The sequence below is a fragment of the Acanthochromis polyacanthus genome, chromosome 4, assembly GCF_021347895.1.
Source record: "Acanthochromis polyacanthus isolate Apoly-LR-REF ecotype Palm Island chromosome 4, KAUST_Apoly_ChrSc, whole genome shotgun sequence".
In the NCBI taxonomy this organism is placed as follows: Eukaryota; Metazoa; Chordata; class Actinopteri; family Pomacentridae; genus Acanthochromis; species Acanthochromis polyacanthus.
In genome coordinates, this window is record NC_067116.1 from 11061772 (window position 1) to 11082323 (window position 20552).

General features: G+C 40.0%; 1 protein-coding gene across 2 annotated transcripts; it reads right to left on the reverse strand.

Annotated features, from left to right (window-relative positions):
• Window positions 1-843: 843 nt before the first annotated feature.
• On the reverse strand, window positions 844-20440 carry eef1db (eukaryotic translation elongation factor 1 delta b (guanine nucleotide exchange protein)). 2 transcript variants are annotated; one of them, XM_022220526.2, is made up of 10 exons: window positions 20314-20429; window positions 17269-17326; window positions 11471-12756; window positions 10897-11014; window positions 8591-8662; window positions 6792-6879; window positions 5306-5424; window positions 4966-5163; window positions 4644-4838; window positions 844-977 (listed from the first exon to the last, which is right to left on the reverse strand). In XM_022220526.2, the coding sequence occupies exons 3-10, from the start codon at window positions 12751-12753 to the stop codon at window positions 939-941; spliced, it is 2112 nt and encodes a 703-aa protein (XP_022076218.2). In that variant the 5' UTR covers window positions 12754-12756; window positions 17269-17326; window positions 20314-20429; the 3' UTR covers window positions 844-938. The 2 variants fall into 2 exon arrangements, with proteins under 2 accessions (XP_022076218.2, XP_022076221.2); XM_022220529.2 differs by lacking the exons at window positions 11471-12756; window positions 17269-17326 and having other exon boundaries at window positions 20314-20440.
• Between the last annotated feature and the right edge of the window lie 112 nt (window positions 20441-20552).

Below are 20552 nucleotides of genomic sequence, written 5' to 3' on the forward strand. Positions count from 1 at the left end.
GCCAGGTGCCGTTTTCTTTTGTGAAATTCTTTATTTTGAAATCATTCTTGAAACTTGAGATTTTTGTTTCTGTATGCCAATATGCTAAACAAATGATTCATATGAAGAAAATCCAGTTTTGGGCTTCAAAATAAAAAATTATGTTGAAAAATATGGTCTCAAAGTTTCTAGTGACTGTCAGTGTACTTTTGTCTAAAGTTTTGGCCACCACTGTAGAGTGGTGCTTGAAAGTTTGAGAACACTTTAGGATTTTCTATATTTCTGCATACATAGGACCTAAATACATGGCCAAGTGTAATATTTTGTTCAAATCAGATGATGTAAATCATATTTGTGCAGAAATGTAGAAAACAGATCCTGTTGTGTGAAATGAAGCGTCATCTGCTTGTGCACTCTGGGACAACTCACCAAAGGGTGAATTTTCTGCTGTGCAGAGAATTGTGAGTAAGAAAGGCTTGAAAGGCATGCTAGCTTGCAAATGTGAGAGCGCATGTTGGCATTCTGCATTTGACATCTTTGGAACATACTCATCTCAAAAGGTCACAAAACATCTTCTCAATTCATCTGGTGCTAGTTAAGCTACCCAGTTTTAATTTTATGTCCATCTGATCTGAGAATACTGACTCAACACCAATACAGAAGGGGAGAATGGAATAAAAGGACTCCCTTTTAAGAGCAACACCTTTTAGCTGAAAAGAAAAGTTGTCCGGTGTGGTCTGTGGAGTCTCTAAAGTTTGTAATTCTCTTCACCTCCATTGTATTGAGGTGGATGGACCAAAAATCTAAACAAATTCATTGTTTTCCGTTTTCTCAAGCTACACTCTTAAATTCACGAGACAGCAGTTTCAGTGCAAGAGTTGTTTTTTATTATTATTAACTGTTGACACAATCAGCAGAGAAACAAATCATGAAGAAGGACAGAAAAAGATACAGGGAGATCAGATCTTGTTGAATGCTGCTACGTCAACACTCTGAACCTGAAACAGAGCAAAAACAAAGAGAAAAGACTGAAAATGTGAGAAACTCTGCTCCTGATTTCTCTTTGCAAAACTGCTCAAACTACTGTATGAACTAAAATCTAAGCTTTTCTTAGTGCCTCATTTCAGCCACACGATAGCAGCAACATGCTGCAGATGTGTACAGTGGCCAGTATTCTAAACTAGTGATGTCTGACAAACCCAGACAGTCAAATAAGACACTTGTGGTTCTGAATGTGCACTTCTTAATGTACAGTAATATTTCTTCTATCGATCTGGGATGACATTTCTGCCATCAGGGTTTATATGGTGGACTTATAGTAAAAGCAATAATAGAGTTTAACAGGTCAAAGATAAGCACAGTTCATAGTATATTTGTGTAGGTAGATAGAGCCTACATTGAATACCCTTTAACTGCCTCTTAGTGAGAAAATGTGTTGAAATGGGAAATTGAGTGAAGAACAGTTTTAATGATAAAACTGATATCACTTGGGGGGGGGAATTATATATACTATCGGGCCGTCTCCACCGCAGCCGCGCACCCCCTCGCGGACGGTCTCGTCGGTCCGGCGGGTTTTGCGCTGCACTTTTTTTTCCCTTTTTTTTTTTGCCGCGGACCAGTGAGGCGGCAATGTCGGCAGAATTTTAGTGAGGCGATGGCCTATAACAGCGAGGCGGCGCGCCTCGTCGGTTATATAGGAGGGGAAACACTGCACTTATTTCCAAATCAAGACAATGATGGCAGACCACCAGGTACCCGGGTAGGATAAAAGGTACAACTAAGATTTTGTATTAAAATCTTTATCTTTTAATGAATAAAATACTGTTTTTTTCATCCAGATAGACTCTCAAAATACCTTTCAGAATCCACAAAATAGAGAAACTGATGCATGCTGATGCACAAACTGAAACCATAGTCAAACAGAACAGCCCTTCAATCAATCCTCCCTTCTCTGTTGTTTTTCTTTTAACTTTTTTAGATAGGTGTCAATGACGCCTAATTAAAGTGTGTATTTTGCAGTGTTGCATTATGTAATTTACACTTAAATGTTTCTAACACGCACTCTGGTGTTGAAAAATGTTCCAAAGGAGGATTGCTAGAAAGTTGGTTGAGACCTTAAAGCTGCTGTCCGGAGTTTCCGTTTGTTTTCAATTTATGTATCATATTTTAACAAAGCTTAAATGTGTTAGTCTAGTTCGATACTATAATATAAAGTTAGTATAACGCGATATGAAAATTTATTCCTGAGCTCCGCCTTCCTCTCATAGACCCCCATGTTATTCCAAAAAGCGCCGGTTGCTGCCGACCAATCAAGTTCGAGCTTCAGCTTTGTCATGCTGTCAATCAACGGTTACGCGCACAGCAAGCAAGCCCATGCAGAGGTGGGCGAGCTACGCACTACGCAACCGCGTGCACATTTGTTTTGCTTGTGGAAGAGAGAGCATCACGGATCAGCAACTTCCAGAAAAGTTACCAATCCCACGGCTTGTCAGGCCAAGAGACTGCAGGACGTTTTTTGGCTCGGGGTGCTCGCGTCGCTCCCCGACCACGGCCTCCATAGCCCGCCTGCGGGCTTCGTTTAGATGCCGTGGTCGGGGTGCTCGCCTCGCTCCCCGACCACGGCCTCCATAGCCCGCCTGACGGCTTCGTTTAGATGCCCGACCTCTGGAGGAAGATGTTGGGGCGCCTGGGACATACTCTTCGTCAGAGGAGTCATGCAATTCTGAACTCTAGATAGAAATAAATAAACAATGTAACACATATACACGCGTAAATGCACTAAGTTTGATAAACAACGTCATCGAGAGGGATACACGAGTGTAATCACATATTCAAACTTTACTCGTTCGTCCTAGCAGATTCATGTTATTTTGGTATTAGGACAAGTTAGACTCAATACAGAATTCTAACGTAATTCCTTTATTATTTACTAAATGTACTAAATGCAGAAGAGGGGAAAACAGCAAAACAGGCAAGATGCTGCAGCACTCCGGGCACTTCTCTCATGTACTGCACGCGTGCACAAATAAAGGGGCGAAATCAGAGGGAGGGAGGCTGGGACCAACAGCGTTTTGGGAGACGCTGCGATTCAAACTCCGGACAGCAGCTTTAACTTTAGCAACAATGTGGAGCTTACCTGCCAGTTTATCTATTTTGCTAAGGTGCCTTTCAGTCTCGACCAAATCAATAAAAATCTGTCCACACAAAATGTTTGAGTGTAAGTCTCAATGTTAAGCTAATATTTTGTTAAATTTAAAGCAGCAATCTCATCGCCAAAAGAAGTAACACAATGGTGCTTGAGCCTCTGACACACTGAGAATTATATGCATGTCCATTATCTCACAGTATTAACAACAGGGCACGTGTGGTGGTATATCTGCTCAAAATCAAAAGCTGCACAGTTATCAACATATCCTCTAACTTAGCAGTTATCGTCTGGCTTTTTCAATTTATTGTGCGACTGTACAGTGTCAATGTGGACTAAAAAAAAAGCTATGCCAGTTAGAAATGTTGTCCAACTTTCACAAGTGCCGCAGACCATCACTATCATGTCACATGATGTTAAAATCTTGTTGGAGCATAGTGTAGCATTTTTTTGGGAGTTTTTTTTTTACATTTTTTTTCCCCCTTGGTCCTAATTGTTTCATGTTATCTCCTTTAGAGATAGAAAGAAAAATAGAAAGAGGAGAAGCTCAAAGGAAGAAGGGATTCTTCCTTTGATCTTCTCTTCTTTCTATTTCTTTTTTTATATATATGAGCAGCATTTACTGTAGTTTAGTTCACAAGTTAGTGTTCGAGTAAAAGGATTCTTACTCTTGCAGGTCACATTTCTCATGTTTTACTCTCTCAAAGGGTTGGGATAGCAGGTAAGCCATGTATGACTTTCTTCCCAATGCACCTTAACCCATCACCGTAGATGCTATCATAAAACAATAGATTTAATATCATGTGTGTCAAAATACTCAAGTAACCTTGTGTCTGATTCTCCCCAAAGGTTAAGGCTATAAATACAGTTACGTGCTTCTCATCTGCAGAAACACAAATCATCATTCTTATTTGTAAAAACAAAAGAATTAGAGAAATGTTATTTTGACCACTGAGTCCAGAATGGTAAGTAAATAGGAAAGGATCAACAGGGCTTTGGCTCTGTTAACATGTACCCATTGAAGTGTTATTAAAGGATTTATCAGTTGTTCATGGTAATCTCCATGGATAAAGATGGGGATTTTGATGCCATCAATTTCATCCCCGCCCACTGTTTCAGCTCACTCTCACTACGTGTACAACTTGATTGCCAGACTTTTCCTTCCACCCCTGCAGTCCGGGTAGTACATGCTGATCATCAAGTCTGTCAGGTCCTTCTGCCAGAGAGGGTAGATGGATCCGAAGAGATTCGTTCTTTGACTTAATGTACGTGAAGCAGCACTCACTACCTTTTCACTCTAATGTGTGTTGACCCCATATTGTTAGAGGACTGATGATGTTACACAGGACTTGCTATTTTTCGTAGAACGACTCTTCAGGTGATGTTTGGTAACAAGTATGGAACGATTAGTCATCTATGATCTGGATTCAGGGCGCTTAAACAGCTTTTCTTGCTCAGTTGGTTTGTTTTGTGCGTGACATTTGCAGAAACAAAATAACGTGCATTGCAGAGAACTTACATAGTCTTCAAACTTGGTGATCTCCTCCTCCAACATGTCTGTTCCCACCTTGTCATCCTCCACCACACATGTGATCTGGAGCTTCTTGATACCGTAACCCACCGGAATCAGTTTGGACGTTCCCCATAACAGGCCGTCAGCCTGCACTGAGCGCACGCACTCCTCCAGCTTCGCCATGTCTGTTTCATCATCCCACTAAGAGATGTAGGAGAGATGATAAAACATAAGATGAAAAGTCAATCCTTTTTGGGGTTTTTTATTCTTATTTCAGCCTCCCAAATTTGTAAAGATTTTAGCTTTTTAGGAGAGAATACAGAATTACAGGTTTGACATCCAACAAGATTGAGGACTTGGCGATGAGGGCGGGCTTCTTTGCTTTCTTCTCTGCATATTCTTTCAATCTCTGCTCTTTGAGCTTCTCTGCCTCTTCGTCATCGCTGCCAAACAGATCGATATCATCATCCTCGTCCTCCTCCTCCTCTTTTACCGGGGCGCTGGTCTTCTGCTGGACAGTAGTGCCCTGAAAAGATGAAACATAAGGGGTGGGGAATATTTTAATAACTGAATACTTGCACATTTTTGATGGAATAATCCCATACTTATACAAGGTGTTGCACTGGAGCAACACTAGAATACAAAATGTGCAGTGTGTAGAAACTCACATTTGTGTAGGGGACTGAAGGAGCTGCAGCTGAAGCTGGGTTTACAGCCACAGGAGACTTCTCAAGAACTGTAACCCGACATTCCAGTTTGGAAAGTGCTGCCCTCAAGTCATCCACCACTAGAGAAACAAGATCAGAGTCAAAGAATGTAAGTAACACACAGCAGCTGTGTGGAGTGCTGTTCTAAACAGGAACCAATGAAAATTGTTCAAAAGTTTCAGGCCGCTTAGAAATATCCATTTTCTATTCTTTTCAATGAAGTTGAAATTAAATGAATCAGAAATCCAGTCTAGACATTGTTAATGTGTTAAATGACTATTCTAGCTGGAAACAGATGATTTTTAATCATCTGAGGAACACTTCCAGCAATCATCACTCCTGTGTTCTAATGCTACATTGTGTTAGCTAATGGAGTTGAAAGGCTAACTGATGATTAGAAAACCCTTGTTCAATTATGGTAGCACATGAAAAAAGGTGTGAGTTTTCATGGAAAACAACTTTTGAATGGTAGTGTACATACAGGAATAGTTACATATTCAACATAACTAAAGAAACAGACATCAAAAACAAGCTAATTCAAGTCCCCTGGATAAATAATCATTTCTAACGTGACGATTTATTTTTATCGATTTCACCGTTTCAATTTAGTCATAATTTCAACACACCACCAGTTTTATAGACAGGTGATGAATTACAAAGTGTCCTAATCAAAAAATCCTGGCATTTCTTTCATGCAAGTCCAGTGTTCTTGGACAGAAGTCTGTTGGTCACTGCTAGTGACTGCAATCTGTCATTCTTAAGTACAGAAGGGCAGTTAATGGACTACTTAAACAATAATTCATTGTGTTTGCAATTGTGAAGAAAACATTTTTTTATTATCGTTATTCAGTGTTTACTAACCTGCAAAGTTACACGAAAAACTGCCAATCACATTTTCCAACATCAAGAGGAGCCATTTTCTGCCTGCTCTTTTTAGTTTTAAAAAGAACAGCAAAAAAATAAGTCTCCATGGGTAGGTAAGACCTGCAAACGTAGCTAAGATGTAAAGAACACTGAGATGTTAAGAAAATATGTAGTGACGGAAAGTTTATTCTTAGAAAATTTATTCTTAGAGAATTTATTCTTAGAAAATTACCTGAAATTTTTCATTTTCTGTTATCATGCAAAAGTAGGGCTGGGCATTTGTAGGCAAAATGCTGAATATAAATATTATTTTGGTCAATATTAAGAAAAATAGGGGACTATTTTTCATGGGATATTCATTGATTTTAGGATCAAATTATATTTATTCCAAAGACAAGTGAAAAGTGTGAAATAAGGCTACCTAATTTACAACAGGTAGCCTTATTTCAGGTTGATAGGTTTTCTAGGAGTGGAGTTTTTTTAAATATTACTACGGCTCAAACATTGGCTACAGACACTAAAATAGCCTTGATGTGGGAAATAAAAGGTGTTAATATTTGAATCAAGTGTATAAATCAAACACCTTTGTGTAAGCTCTGGTTCTCCAGCTCCAGGCTCTTGATGCGAGATATGAGCTCTCCTTGATCCACTGCACTGCTGCTGCTGGTGCTCTGAACAGTGGAGTGAGTCAGAGGGGATGGGGAGAGTAGCAAGGAGAAAGAGAGAAACAGAATGAGAGCTTGGTCCAGTTTAGTAAGAGAAACTTCAGCTGGAAAAAACAGAATATCATTTCTTCGTTAAACTCAGGACTATTAAGCACACCCCTTAAGTGAATACACAACACACAGTCAGCATAGACCTCAACAGCATCTACAGCCAGCAAGTTAGAGCAGGACAACAGGAAGTGTTGGTGGACCCTGGTATAAACATATGGGTGGTAAGCAGTTGCTTGTACTCAGTCTGCAACACTCTGCACATGTAAGTCATCTCTAAGCTGAAGAAGGATTCAAATTAATTGAGTGTTTGTCAGCGAGGTCCACTGACAAAGCGACCAGTGGCAGAGGCACTCCCAGTGACACACAATGCTTGGAGGCACTTACAAGCTGGGCTTGGCTCAGGGCAGGCTGATTAGACCCTCTGTTACTCAGTGTAGTCTTCAGCTGAGGAGGAGGGGATTTCAGGTTTGAAAAAGGAAAAATCAGGGGAGATGGACGAAAGGTACATGCCAAAGGAGAACTAATGAGGAGGGTACAGCAGAAAGAAAATAGAGGAACCAAGGGAACAACATAGAGCTGGAAAGTTGTACAAAATATAAGACTAAAAGTCGTGGTTTGCACAGTACATCAAATCTATCCTCTCTGCTTGCAAGATTAGGATCAACTCAAAGCTTCGACTTAAATTTACAGAAAATTGATATGGAGGGCAAATTATTTGAACTCATCTCCAGCAGAGAAATGGTAGGGCTATCATTCAGTACTACAGGAACAAATCTGTCAAGCAAATTACAAGCATGTACAAATTACAGGCTCAGTATACCAAAGGACTGTAAATACCTACTCCACAAGCACACGTATCACCAGCTATGAAAGGTCACAGAGAAACTTACCCAACCAAAATAAATATTAAAGTTAGACATTACATTACAAATTAAGATGGCAAAGTTAAATATTAGGAACTGAAAGTATCATATACTAACCAATTACTGGACTAAATTCGATTTTTTTTAAAAAATTACAAAACTACACTATTTTTCAAAAGTTTGTGGTCAGTTTTTTCAATGAAGATAACATTAAACGAATGACAACACCAGTGTAGACATTGTTAATATGATAAATGACTATTCTAACTGGAAACGGATGATTTGTAATGGAATATCAACATTTCCAGCAACCTTCACTCCCATGTTCTAATGCTACATTGTGTTCGCTAATGGTGTTGAAAAGTTAATTGATGATTAGAAAACCCTTGTACAATTATGTTAGCACATGAGTGTGAGATTTTATGGAAAACATAAAATTGCCTGGGTGACACCCAATTTTTGAACGGTAGTTACATGGAAAAATCAACAAATTCAAAGATTCCCTTTGAGTAAACATACTGGCAAGCATGTTGGTCTGAATTCATATTGGTTATGTCAAAACAAGCATCTAATAAAAGTCGAGATTAGTCTGGCATGGCAACAGCTCTATGGTGTAAGTATGCCATTTTTTCCCCAAGACTCCAACAGTACGCTATCTTTGCCATTTTGTTTTGACACACCTAAATTGCCTTGTTTAAATAAGCACATGTGGCACGAGGACTGGACTGGTCTGAATAAACATGGAAAATGTAAGACAGCAGGTAGACACAGCACTGGCACAAAGCCTTTATAATGGTACTTACTCCTGCTAGAGATTTCTGGATGTTTTCCCGAGCCCGAGCGATGTCTTGCAGGATGGTGTTAGCTCCAACATCCTTAAAGTGAAGACAAGTCAGTGTCCATTGACCATCAGTTCAGTAACTGACTCCATAATTAGTACCATATAGCTTTTTATTCCAATATCATTCTAAAGACATGTTAATATCATTTCATGTCTCTGTTTAGTGCAAACATGGCTGTACTTAGTCTTCTGTAGCTACAGTATAGAAATTTAAATTTGTATTCATAAGCTTTCTTTATTGTGTCAAAATCAAACTCATTTACTGTATTTATTTCTGGACTGACATACACACGTGGACAAAATTGTTGGTACCCCTCAGTTAAAGAAGGAAAAACCCACAATTCTCACTGAAATCACTTGAAACTCACAAAAGTAAAAATAAATAAAAATTTATTGAAAATTAAATAATCAAAATCAGCCATCACTTTTGAATTGTTGATTAACATAATTATTTAAAAAAACAAACTAATGAAATAGGGCTGGACAAAAATGATGGTACCCATAACTTAATATTTTGTTGCACAACCTTTTGAGGCAATCACTGCAATTAAACGATTTCTGTATTTGTCAATGAGCGTTCTGCAGCTGTCAACAGGTATTTTGGCCCACTCCTCATGAGCAAACAGCTCCAGTTGTCTCAGGTTTGATGGGTGTCTTCTCCAAATGGCATGTTTCAGCTCCTTCCACATATGTTCAATGGGATTCAGATCTGGGCTCATAGAAGGCCACTTTAGAATAGTCCAACGCTTTTCTCTCAGCCATTCTTGGGTGTTTATGGCTGTGTGTTTTGGATCGTTGTCCTGTTGGAAGACCCATGACCTGCGACTGAGACCAAGCTTTCTGACACTAGGCAGCACATTTCTCTCCAGAATGCCTTGATAGTCTTCAGATTTCATCGTACCTTGCACACTTTCAAGACACCCTGTGCCAGATGCAGCAAAGCAGCCCCAAAACATTACTGAGCCTCCTCCATGTTTCACCGTAGGGACAGTGTTCTTTTCTTCGTATGCTTGGTTTTTGAGTCTATGAACATAGAGTTGATGTGCCTTACCAAAAAGCTCCAGTTTGGTCTCATCTGTCCAAAGGACATTCTCCCAGAAGCTTTGGCTCAGGCATATGGGTTCTGTAAAGCGTCTTGAGACGATTTGACTGTAATTGACGCTATATAAATAAAATTGAATTGAATTGAACTTTGTGGCTTGTCAACATGCATTTTTGCAAATTCCCGTCTCGCTTTTTTATGAGTTTTTTTCAGCAGTGGTGTCCTCCTTGGTCGTCTCCCATGAAGTCCACTTTGGCTCAAACAACGACGAATGGTGCGATCTGACACTGATGTACCTTGGCCTTGGAGTTCACCTTTAATTTCTTTGGAGGTTGCTCTGGGCTCTTTGGATACAATTCCAACGATCCGTCTCTTCAATTTGTCATCAATTTTCCTCTTGCGGCCACGTCCAGGGAGGTTGGCTACTGTCCCGTGGGTCTTGAACTTCTGAATAATATGAGCCCCTGTTGTCACAGGAACTTCAAGCTGTTTAGAGATGGTCTTACAGCCTTTACCTTTAAGATGTTTGTCTATAATTTTTTTTCGGATGTCCTGGGACAATTCTCTCCTTCGCTTTCTGTTGTCCATGTTCAGTGTGGTACACACCTTTTCACCAAACAGCAGGGTGACTACTTGTCTCCCTTTAAATAGGCAGACTGACTGATTATGAGTTTGGAAACACCTGTGATGTCAATTAAATGACACGCCTGAGTTAATCATGTCACTCTGGTCAAATAGTTTTCAATCTTTTATAGAGGTACCATCATTTTTGTCCAGGCCTGTTTCATTAGTTTGTTTTTTTTAAATAATTATGATAATCAACAATTCAAAAGTAATGGCTGTTTTTGATTATTTAATTTTCAATAATTTTTTATTTATTGTTACTTTTGTGAGTTTCAAGTGATTTCAGTGAGAATTGTGGGTTTTTCCTTCTTTAACTGAGGGGTACCAACAATTTTGTCCACGTGTATACATGGTTCATGTTTTTGTGCTAAAAATGTAAAATAATTGTTTCAAATCAAGACAGAGAAAAAACGGCAGGCAGCTGGCCAACACAGTTATTTGGAATAACACTGTCCGGTTCTTTACAGGTAGAAAATATTCACGCGGCAAACTTTAGGATGCACAATGATGATAAAATATATTAGGACAGACTATGACCCAGTACTACTGTAGATGTGAGGAGGAATAACTTAAAGATGAAACTTCTCAGACAGTGCAGTTACCTGTGTGGTTTGTGATGAGCCGTTCATGCGCTCATAGAAGCATCTTTCTGCCTCGTCATATCGAGGTTTGTCAAACCAGATCTTCTCCTGGGCCAGAAAGTCTACTGTACTCATTTTACTACAGAGAAGAGACACAGGAAGGACAGGAGAGGGATGAGGAAACAGGATGTGTGGGGGGGAAAAAGGAAATTTCCATTACTTCGACTATAGTACATTTTAAACCACTTAACACATATCCACAAAGATGCATTCACTATAAAATGTTTTCATCTTAAATGGCTTATTGTGGGATTTTTTAATCTACTCTACCCACAAATAAACAAACCCAATACAACTAAGCAAAAGCTTAAAGAAAGGAAATGACAATGATGGTTCAAACATTCATTCAGAAAACATAAAAACAGACCACAAGGAATAAGCAATGAATGAATGAACCAAGATGAATTAAAAATTATGCAAATAAAATAAATTCACACATTCAAAGAACAAAAGGGAAGCACACGATGGTATAAAGAAAATCAATGACAGATGAACAAACATCTGGAACAGTTCCATTCTCCCGGTTTGGTCATACTTGTCCCTCAGTAGGGCGATGAAGGCAACAGATGAGGCTCCTGCTTCTGGCCTGCGATCCTTCCTCACTTTTATGGCTTTATCCGCCCTGCAGCCATGGAAGCGACTCTCTGCAGCATCATATCGCCACTTGTCCAGCCACACCCGCTCGCTGTCCGAGTGAAGAAAATAGCACACTCCTGCAGTTGACGCTTCTTCCTTCTCAGGGACCTCAGCTGGTTCTTCCTCCTCCTGGATAGGGTGCAGCGCACGGAAAACTTCTGCTTTCCCCTGTGGGACCACCCACTTTTCCTCCACAGCCACTTCCTTATCTTCCACCTCTTCTTCTTCTTCCTCCACAAGGCTTTGAGGGTGGTCATTGCTTCTGGAGGTGCCAGTGCAGCTAGACCGTTTGGAGGAATTATTACCATACAGGTTTTGGTAAAAGGCTGCCTCGGCGCGGTCATACATCGGCTTGTCAAGCCACACATCTCTGAGCAGTTCAACTGGGATGCGGGACAGTCCGTTGATCGACTGGCGAGTGGTTTGCATGACAGGTGCTTGTTGGATGACTGGGGTTGCAGGAGTTGGAGCTAGAGACTGATATCCTTCATCTGGTGTTCTGGGTGTCATGGGGCGGTTGGGTGGAGGTGGGAGGTTCAGAGAGTTTGGAACTGACGGCTGCATGGATTCTTCAACAAAGCAGCGCTCTGCTTGATCAAAGGTCATCTTGTTTACCCACACTGTCTGTAAGATGTGGTGACAAGCTACACGGTCACCATGGCAGCAAGACGGTCCTGCAGAAGATGAGGCCATGGCAGATGGAGAGTTGGAACGTTTCCCTGAGGATGGAGGGGATCGTTTCGATTGGGTGGTCCCATTAGAAGAGCTTGCCAACCAGCACTGGTAGAGGCTCTCAGCTTGCTCATAGATGCTACGTTCAAACCACACATTAGCACATTCAGACTGCAGACCGATCAACCCAGCACGGCAGTCAGGTGGCTGGCTGGTTCGTTTCTCTGGCTTCTCTTCATTCTTGACTTTATTGATTTTTTCCTCCAGGGGATTCTCAGAATTAGATGAGCGTTTCTTGCGACGACGGCTTTTCCCACTGCGCTTTCCATCTCCATTCAAACTGCTACTCTCTGGTGACGACGATGCCGTCTCTCCATTTCTCTGGCCTGGTTGAGCCTTGTTCCTGCAACCTGCTGCTGCTTTCATGGAGGGATCCACCTGACAATGACTGGGAGGCTGTTCATGCTCGGACTGATCTTCCACAGCACATTGCGGGATCTTCTTAGACATCGTCTTTGAGCCGTGGCAAAGGAAAAAGAGAGAATAAACAGGTACAGGCTTTTGGATTAGTTAAAGAGACACACAAAGATTACAGACACAAAGGGGTTGATCTTGAAAACTTCTCACTGCAAATAAATCACAGACACTAACTTTTGCTTTGATTTACGAGCTCTATCACAATGCACAACAAAACAGAGTCTACAAATCAGTCCCAAGGAAACACAAGCAGCATACAGTTGGAAAAAAGCCCAAGCAGATTAATGGAATCAATTGTTGCAGTTTGTCAAGAATCTGATTCATCAACCAAGTCATGCACCATTATTTGAATATCAATCATGATATTGGCTTCCCAGATTTAAATCAACATAATTCGCTGAGATATTGGTATTTAAAATAGATGGTAGTAGTGCTGGGTGATATGGAAAAAATCATATCACGATACGGATTATTTTATATCACGATAACGATATATATCACGATGTACCGCAAGTTTTTTATGGCCCTTCTTTAGGTGATAGGTTTGTTGTGTTGGCATCGGGTGCGGGAATAGTCTTGTAGCAGAGTTTGCATATGTCCGTCTTCTGCTCCATGTCGGACCTCTTGAACCCGAAATGTAACCAAATCATGGACATAACCCTTCTTTTCGGTAACAGTGCTTCTTCTTGGGCTGCCTGCATAGCTATCTCTGTCTGTTGCCACTCCGGGCATGAAACTTCAACTTGTTGAGCATCCATCGTTCAGCATGAGTTAAGTAACGTACAGATATTTTGCAAACCCGCGTGAGAATCAAAGAACGTAAAGCAGCGTCAATGTTGCACAACCACAAGACAGAGTTTCTTTGCGAAAAATCTCTCTTTTCTTCTTTATTTTCACTGATATAAACTTAGAGTATGCATAGTGATGTTGCAGGCCAAGTTTGCTCTCCTTTAACCTAGGTAGGTTGCGGAGTATGCGCGCGCACGAGTGAAGGTGACATAAGGGGGCCCGTGGCAGGTTAACCCCCTTCACTTCACCAGCAATAGATAGTTTTCACATGACGTCACACTATCGGGTCTGCCATATTGCGTGTCAAGTGTTGAAATTGTTGTGGTCAGGAGTCAGCAAGCAAGATAAGTAGTTTGAAGTGGCCTGGGGGAACAAGTGGTTGACTGAGCAAGGTAAATATAGTTTGCAGTGTGACTGGGGACAAGAATGGTTCACGCCTGTTGTGTCCACGGCTGCCACAACAGGGCAGAAGGCACAGCTAAACTGAGCCGAGGGTGAACAGACAAGGAAACTCAGCCGGCTGAGGCACCACACTTGGCAATTAGTATCTGTTTTTTAACCCGTATTATTAAGAAATTGTCATTTTCACTTTTACTTTGTATTCTATCATTCAATTCATCTTCCATAAATACACTTTATTGTGGTAAAATAAACTTTTAGTCCATGAATTGCTTTGAAAACACAATTGAAATCTCACAAACAGCGATTTGATTTGATTATTTTATTGAAAAAAAAATACATTTCGGGAGTTTTAATGTATGCCGAATGAAAGATAACAAATACATAACAGACAATTGTGGAAATTAGGTGTTTCAACCGTTATTTGCTTTGACCTAAAGATCTTTTCAAAATAGCTGCTTCTCAAAGCGAGGATTCGCGTTGCCCCAACAGGACACCATACTTGGAGGTTAGCTGACATTAGCGTGATGCTAGCCAGACTCCACTGTTTATTCCAGTTAATTTAATTTAGATAGACCAATGATACGCTAATTAATAGAAAAAAATCATTAGGTTCATTGTTAGTTAAATCGGCGACCTGAATTAATGCTGTTTTCGGACGAATTCTACACCAAACTGTGTTTAAAATTTCGGCAAAAAAATCTGTCTGAAGTGCTACTTCCTCAAATTATGAGCGCAAACGGCTGAAACTTACTCAATTAACTCCAACTTCCTCTGATATCGGTCTTTTGAAGTGCTATCAAGTGTGTCAATATACTTTTTCAGCTGAGTGGCAGCCATAGCCAACAAATGGACTCAAAGTTTGCCACTCACCATGGCGCTGAGCTACTTACTGACGTCAGTGAAAACTATCTATTGTGGAAAGCAAAACACAGGAGCCTGGCGTTGTCCAAGAATGCTGCAGCCTTTATTGCAGATAGACTGTGACTATACCATACAGTTGCAATAACCCAGAAGCTACACTTCTTTTAACTTTTCTTCACTTAAACGGACTCTCGTCTTCACTTGCTCCTGCTGCATTCAGGGTCGCTCGGACAACTCGCGCTCACTCACTCTCTCTCTCTCACACACACATGCTGCTCTCTCTTTCACGATAGAAACGATAGAAGAGAATTGGCACGATAGACACTTTTATATCGTTCCCATGATATATATCGTCATATCGCCCAGCACTAGCTGGTAGATACAATTTTTCTGCACTGCAGTAACTGAGTGGAGACTAGTGGCTTTTCTGTGCCTTAATAGCTTCTACTGCAGCCTGTATGTGAGGTGTTTAAGGAACATCAGTAAAATAGCGGCATCTAACAAAGAGTAGATGTTCACCAAGTGAGGCATTTAAGTTATAATTTTAATTATATTTTGTCAGAGAGATGCATTGAATTCAGGTGAACTAGAACCAATCTTAAGTGTTATTTTGATGCAGATTTGTGTGTTAGCAGGAATGCAGCACAGCATAGAAGTGACATCAGTGCACCATTTAATGTGACAGTGTAAAAATAGTTGAACAATTCTGATAAATAATCATGATTATCTTTGACCATAATCATGCAGCCCTACATTGCATGAGTCCTACCACAGCAAGGTAAATGTACTGCATACTGTATTTTAGGGCTGCACGATTATGGCCAAAATGATAATCATGATTATTTTGATCAATATTGTAATCACAATTATTAATCACGATTGTTCATCATGTTAGGGAAAATATCTGTATTTTTATTGCACTACTTTTAAGCAAACAATATATGAAGCATTTTCAGTGCAAAATCAAACTTTAAATAAGGATAAATGATAAATATAGGCGCCAGCACCCCCCGCGACCCTAGTGAGGATAAAGCGGTGTATAGAGAATGGATGATGAATGGATAAATGATAAATAATAGTAAAATAAAATTTGCCCAAGAATTTAAAATTTACGCGTGGGGATCACATATTTCTTGTCCAGTGTTTTGACCATTTTTCTGAAGCCCTCGTTACTCACTGTATTTATTGGACACGTCTTTGGCCAAATAAAACGATATTGCGTCTGTTATCTCTGTGTGTCTTTGGGAGGTAGCTGGATACGGTGTTGCCCGATGCAGGGTCGCTGTAATGGTTGTCTGGATTGCCGCTGGACACGGACGGGGATTTTGTGAATCAACGTTAGCTTTAGCCTTCATGCATTCCTCGTATTTGTGTATGTGATGTTTTTTCATATGGTTAAACAGATTAGTTGTGTTACTGTGTGGGGCAGACACAACTCTGCTACACTCTTTACATAAGACTTGTTCTTGTTTAACGTCACTTGCCCTGAATCCAAAACAAGGCCAGACGATGATGTTCATCCGTTTCGAGGCACTAGCTCCTCATCTCCAATTGCTGCTGTACTTTCTTCTCTCGACATGACTCACTCTCATCAGCCCAGTCCAGTGAGTGATTTGAGGCTGCCGCTGCAGGGTGCACTCGCTTATTATTTAGGCAGCTTAATGAAGCCTTAACCATGTGTTCGCCTCCTGGTGGTTGGCTGACTACTGGTTGGCAAGGCGCTTGATAAGATGCGCCAGAGCCCGCATTTTAAATGTAAATATCGCCAACGATCAGGTTAATTTAATTGTGGCAGCCAAAATCGTGATCGCGATCAAAATTCAATTAATTGTACAGCCCTACTGTATTTTGTGTACAACTGACTTTAAATTCTTTAGAAACTTTAAAAATATTCCAAAATTCAAACCTGAGCACAGTGATATGAGCGCATGCACAGAAAGAAGGGTGTGATGCGAAATGAAACAACTAAATAAACTGACACTGACGGATCAGTGAGAAGCACTGACAAGCTCATGCAAGTAAAATGGTTAATCAGGGTTTTTCCTGTGTATGGGGAGTTGCTTTTTTGGGTTTCATGTGTATGATTTTTGTTTATTTTATTATATAACAAATGTATTTGTTATCAAATGGCCTGAAATACAAACAAAATGCATAGATTTCTGTCAATGTGGCCTTTATTGTACACACTAATGGTTCTGGCTGTTGCGTGTACTCCACGCACAGGCCCTGTCTGAGTCAGGAAAAACCCTGTTAATGCAGGAGGCATCGAGTATTTGCTCTAAACAAGTCACACATCTAGTAAATCATGCCGTTTTGGTGTTACAGTAATCTGATGTAACACAGTAAATGCATTCCCTTAATGCCTAATCTTTTAGAGGTTTTTGTAAAATTGATTCAACATTAATTCACATCTAAAACGGTGGATTTGCCCACTGTTCTGGGAAACCATTTCCTGCTTGGCATTTAATACAACACTTATTCAAGCTCGTAACTCACCTTCCTCAGTAAAGGTGTTGAGCTCAGTCTAGTATCAAACTCAAATGCTCAAAATGTTCTTTTCATCCAGTTACCCGCAAGCCATTGAAAAAGAAATGTAACAATCACCACCTGGCAAAATAAATGAAACTGACAGGGTACACAACTACGTGAAACAGCAACACAAAACTCAAACAAGGTTCATGTCATTGTTACAAGGAATACTCACTTGTAAAATTCTGAATGCAAGACGGAAGGAAAAAAGCTACGTGTGATTTCTCTATAACAGTAAGTCAACATGAAAGTTAACCTCTTTACAGACTCATCATGGTTCCCCTTTTGGTCTTGGAAGGTGATGAATATAGAAAATGCTTTCACTGTAATTAACTAATATCTGAGGCTTCAATCTTATCCAAAAACCTCAAGCACTACCTTGGATGCATCCCAAAGGTTCACTTTTGCCTCCTTCATTTGCACTTCAAATGGAAGGCACCAGGCACAGTTTATTTTCCTTCATCATTAAAAGTGGCCAATCACTCTTCAAGCACACCTTCCAGAACTCTATCCAATTATCAAATCAAGCAAATTAGGAATGCTACTGTGTAGACAACACCACTGTTGAATGGTGACTGAGTGACAGTGAACATTATATGCAGTTTTTTGTGCTGTTTGTCACTTTTTTTTAAGAGATGTCAAAGAGCAGCAGGGTAGGCTAAATTGCTATGCCAACTCCATTACTAGGATGGCAGGTTTATGAAGGACATATCAATTTCTAGGTCACAGAGGACAACAATTTATGGAGGAGTTCTTTAAGTGAGCTTTTAGTGTACACACTTCTTCAAGCAACTCTATCCACTACCACTGTGGTAATTCTAACATCATGTACCTGGTGAATACCACTAGCGATACTCTGTATTTGTCAGAAACAAGCACATTGTTCCTTCTGAAAACATGAATACTTTAAACAGGTCACAGATAAATACACGTAAACACACACATATATACACAAACCCCAATCCTTTCTTATACCAGCTGAGTGTCACAGCTATTAGTAAACATGATTTGCATATAAGTGAATACTGCATTTGTTGAAGTCTATTTTTAGCAGGAGATCTGGTACCCTAATATGTCTGGCACTAAGAAGGTGGACACAGGATTAACTCAAAATAAACTACAGTGTCATTCACAGTAATGCAGGCACATGCATTACTGCCATGTTAATGTATATGAGACTTTGACTAGGGATTATTAGGTTGACCATTGTTGGTTTTGGTCTGTCCTAAATGATATAGGAGCTGTGGCTATTAAACAATGGCTCCATTAATGCTGTTATTCAATAATTAAATGAATTACAACTCTTTCGTTAGAGCAAATTAAAACTTTGGTTATTGTTTATGCTGCACGGTGATCAATGTATACTACATGGTTCAGGCATATGTGCTGCTGTTCAACTAACATAAGGCCCAGTCCAGTGATTTAATAGCCACACCTCTTATATATTGCATCATTACTCAAGCCACAACAACTTATCAATTATTATCAACTGCTGCATTAATTCCCAACTAATCTGATAATCGGTCTTAGTACTTTCAGAAAAAAAAAAAAAAGATCAGATTTCATATTATTTACTGTAAAAATTTCGAGTTTATTTTCTTCAATTATGAATTAAATATTGTTCGTCTGTGAACTGAATGAAGCATTCAAGGAATACATCTCAGGTTTTGGGAAACAGTAACGAACATTTTTACATTTTATAGACCAAACATAATTATCATTAAACTGTTGTATCAATGGTTTTACAAATTCACACTGTTCTCCTTATATGACAGCAATATTATTGATAGTTTCATACACTACCATTCAAAACTTTAGGGTCACCCAGACAATTTCATGTTTTCCATGAAAACTCAAACTTTTATTCATGTGCGAACAAAACTGAACAGGGGTTTTCCAACCATCAATTAGCCTTTCAACACCATCAGCGAACACAATGTACCATGAGAACACAGGAGTGATGGTCGCTGGAAATGTTCCTCTGTACCCCTATGGAGATATTCCATTTAAAAAAAAATCATCAGTTTCCAGCTAGAATAGTCATTTACCACATTAACAATATCTGGACTAGATTTCTGATTCAAATAATGTTATCTTCATTTGAAAAGAAAAAAGTTTTCAAAAAGGACATTTTTAAGTGACCCCAAATTTTTTGAAAGGTGTGTATGTGGTAGATCAGATGTGGAAAATCTATTACACAGTGTACACTGAACAGTAAGTTGACCTCAAAAGTTCATATTAAATCTTGATTTCTCTAGGAAAAAACTGACATTTTCCTGCGCTATATGTCTGTATACACACCTTGTTGTCATAGAATCTCTGAATAGTAGAAGTTTATACAATAGAGGCTATTAAATAAAAAATTCATGTTTTCTATCATTGATTCAGTTTATCCTCTTCACAGGGTGTGGATGAGTGGAGGGTAGAGAGATGACCTTATCTTTGATTCTCTGCTTTTTTAACTTATACTATTCATATTATCATTTTTAACATCATATTATTGCATCCTAACAGCACTAAGACACCATTCGGCTCAAATCTATACTTTCTCAGAGATAACAGAGTCCTGCTGAAGGAGTCCTGAGCAGAGCTGAGATGTGTGTAACATGATAGAGAAGATGCTGTCAGCACATGAAGAGAGCTGAGAGCCTCCACAGAGTCGTCATCGTGTCAAGGTGCTTGCTAACCTCTACACTAGCCATTTTACATCATACGCGGTTAGCATTTCCAATGTAACGGTGGTTGTTTTAAACGTGACACTTCGGAATTAGGTGATAAATAACATTTCCACAGAAGTCTAAAATCAGAGGCGGCCACTGAAGCCGGTATCCGGCTGCGTGACAGCCGCTCCGGACAGCGTTAGCAGGCTGCTAGCCGTGTGTTAGCCTTGGCTAGCATCAGCCGCCACTCTCTGGAAACGACTCAGTATTCATTCATTTGCTACCAGACAAACCCCAACACTAATCCACCACCCAGAAATTCTGCCTGTCAGTCAGCGTTAACGTTACTTACTGCTGCGTTTTTTGTGCCCTGTCGGTGTAAGAGAAGGCCGGTGGACAAAACGCGTGTTTCTCCTGCCGTGAGTGACACCGGGAAGGAGGAAGAAGAGGAAAAGGAGAAGGAAGGAGGGCCTGACTGTGATCTCTGGGGATGGGGGAGGGGAGTTATGAATCACTCATGTTGCTCATGACTTCAGTGCCTGTGAACAGGTCACAATAGTTGTCAATTATTGTCTGTAAATCTTTGCTGTT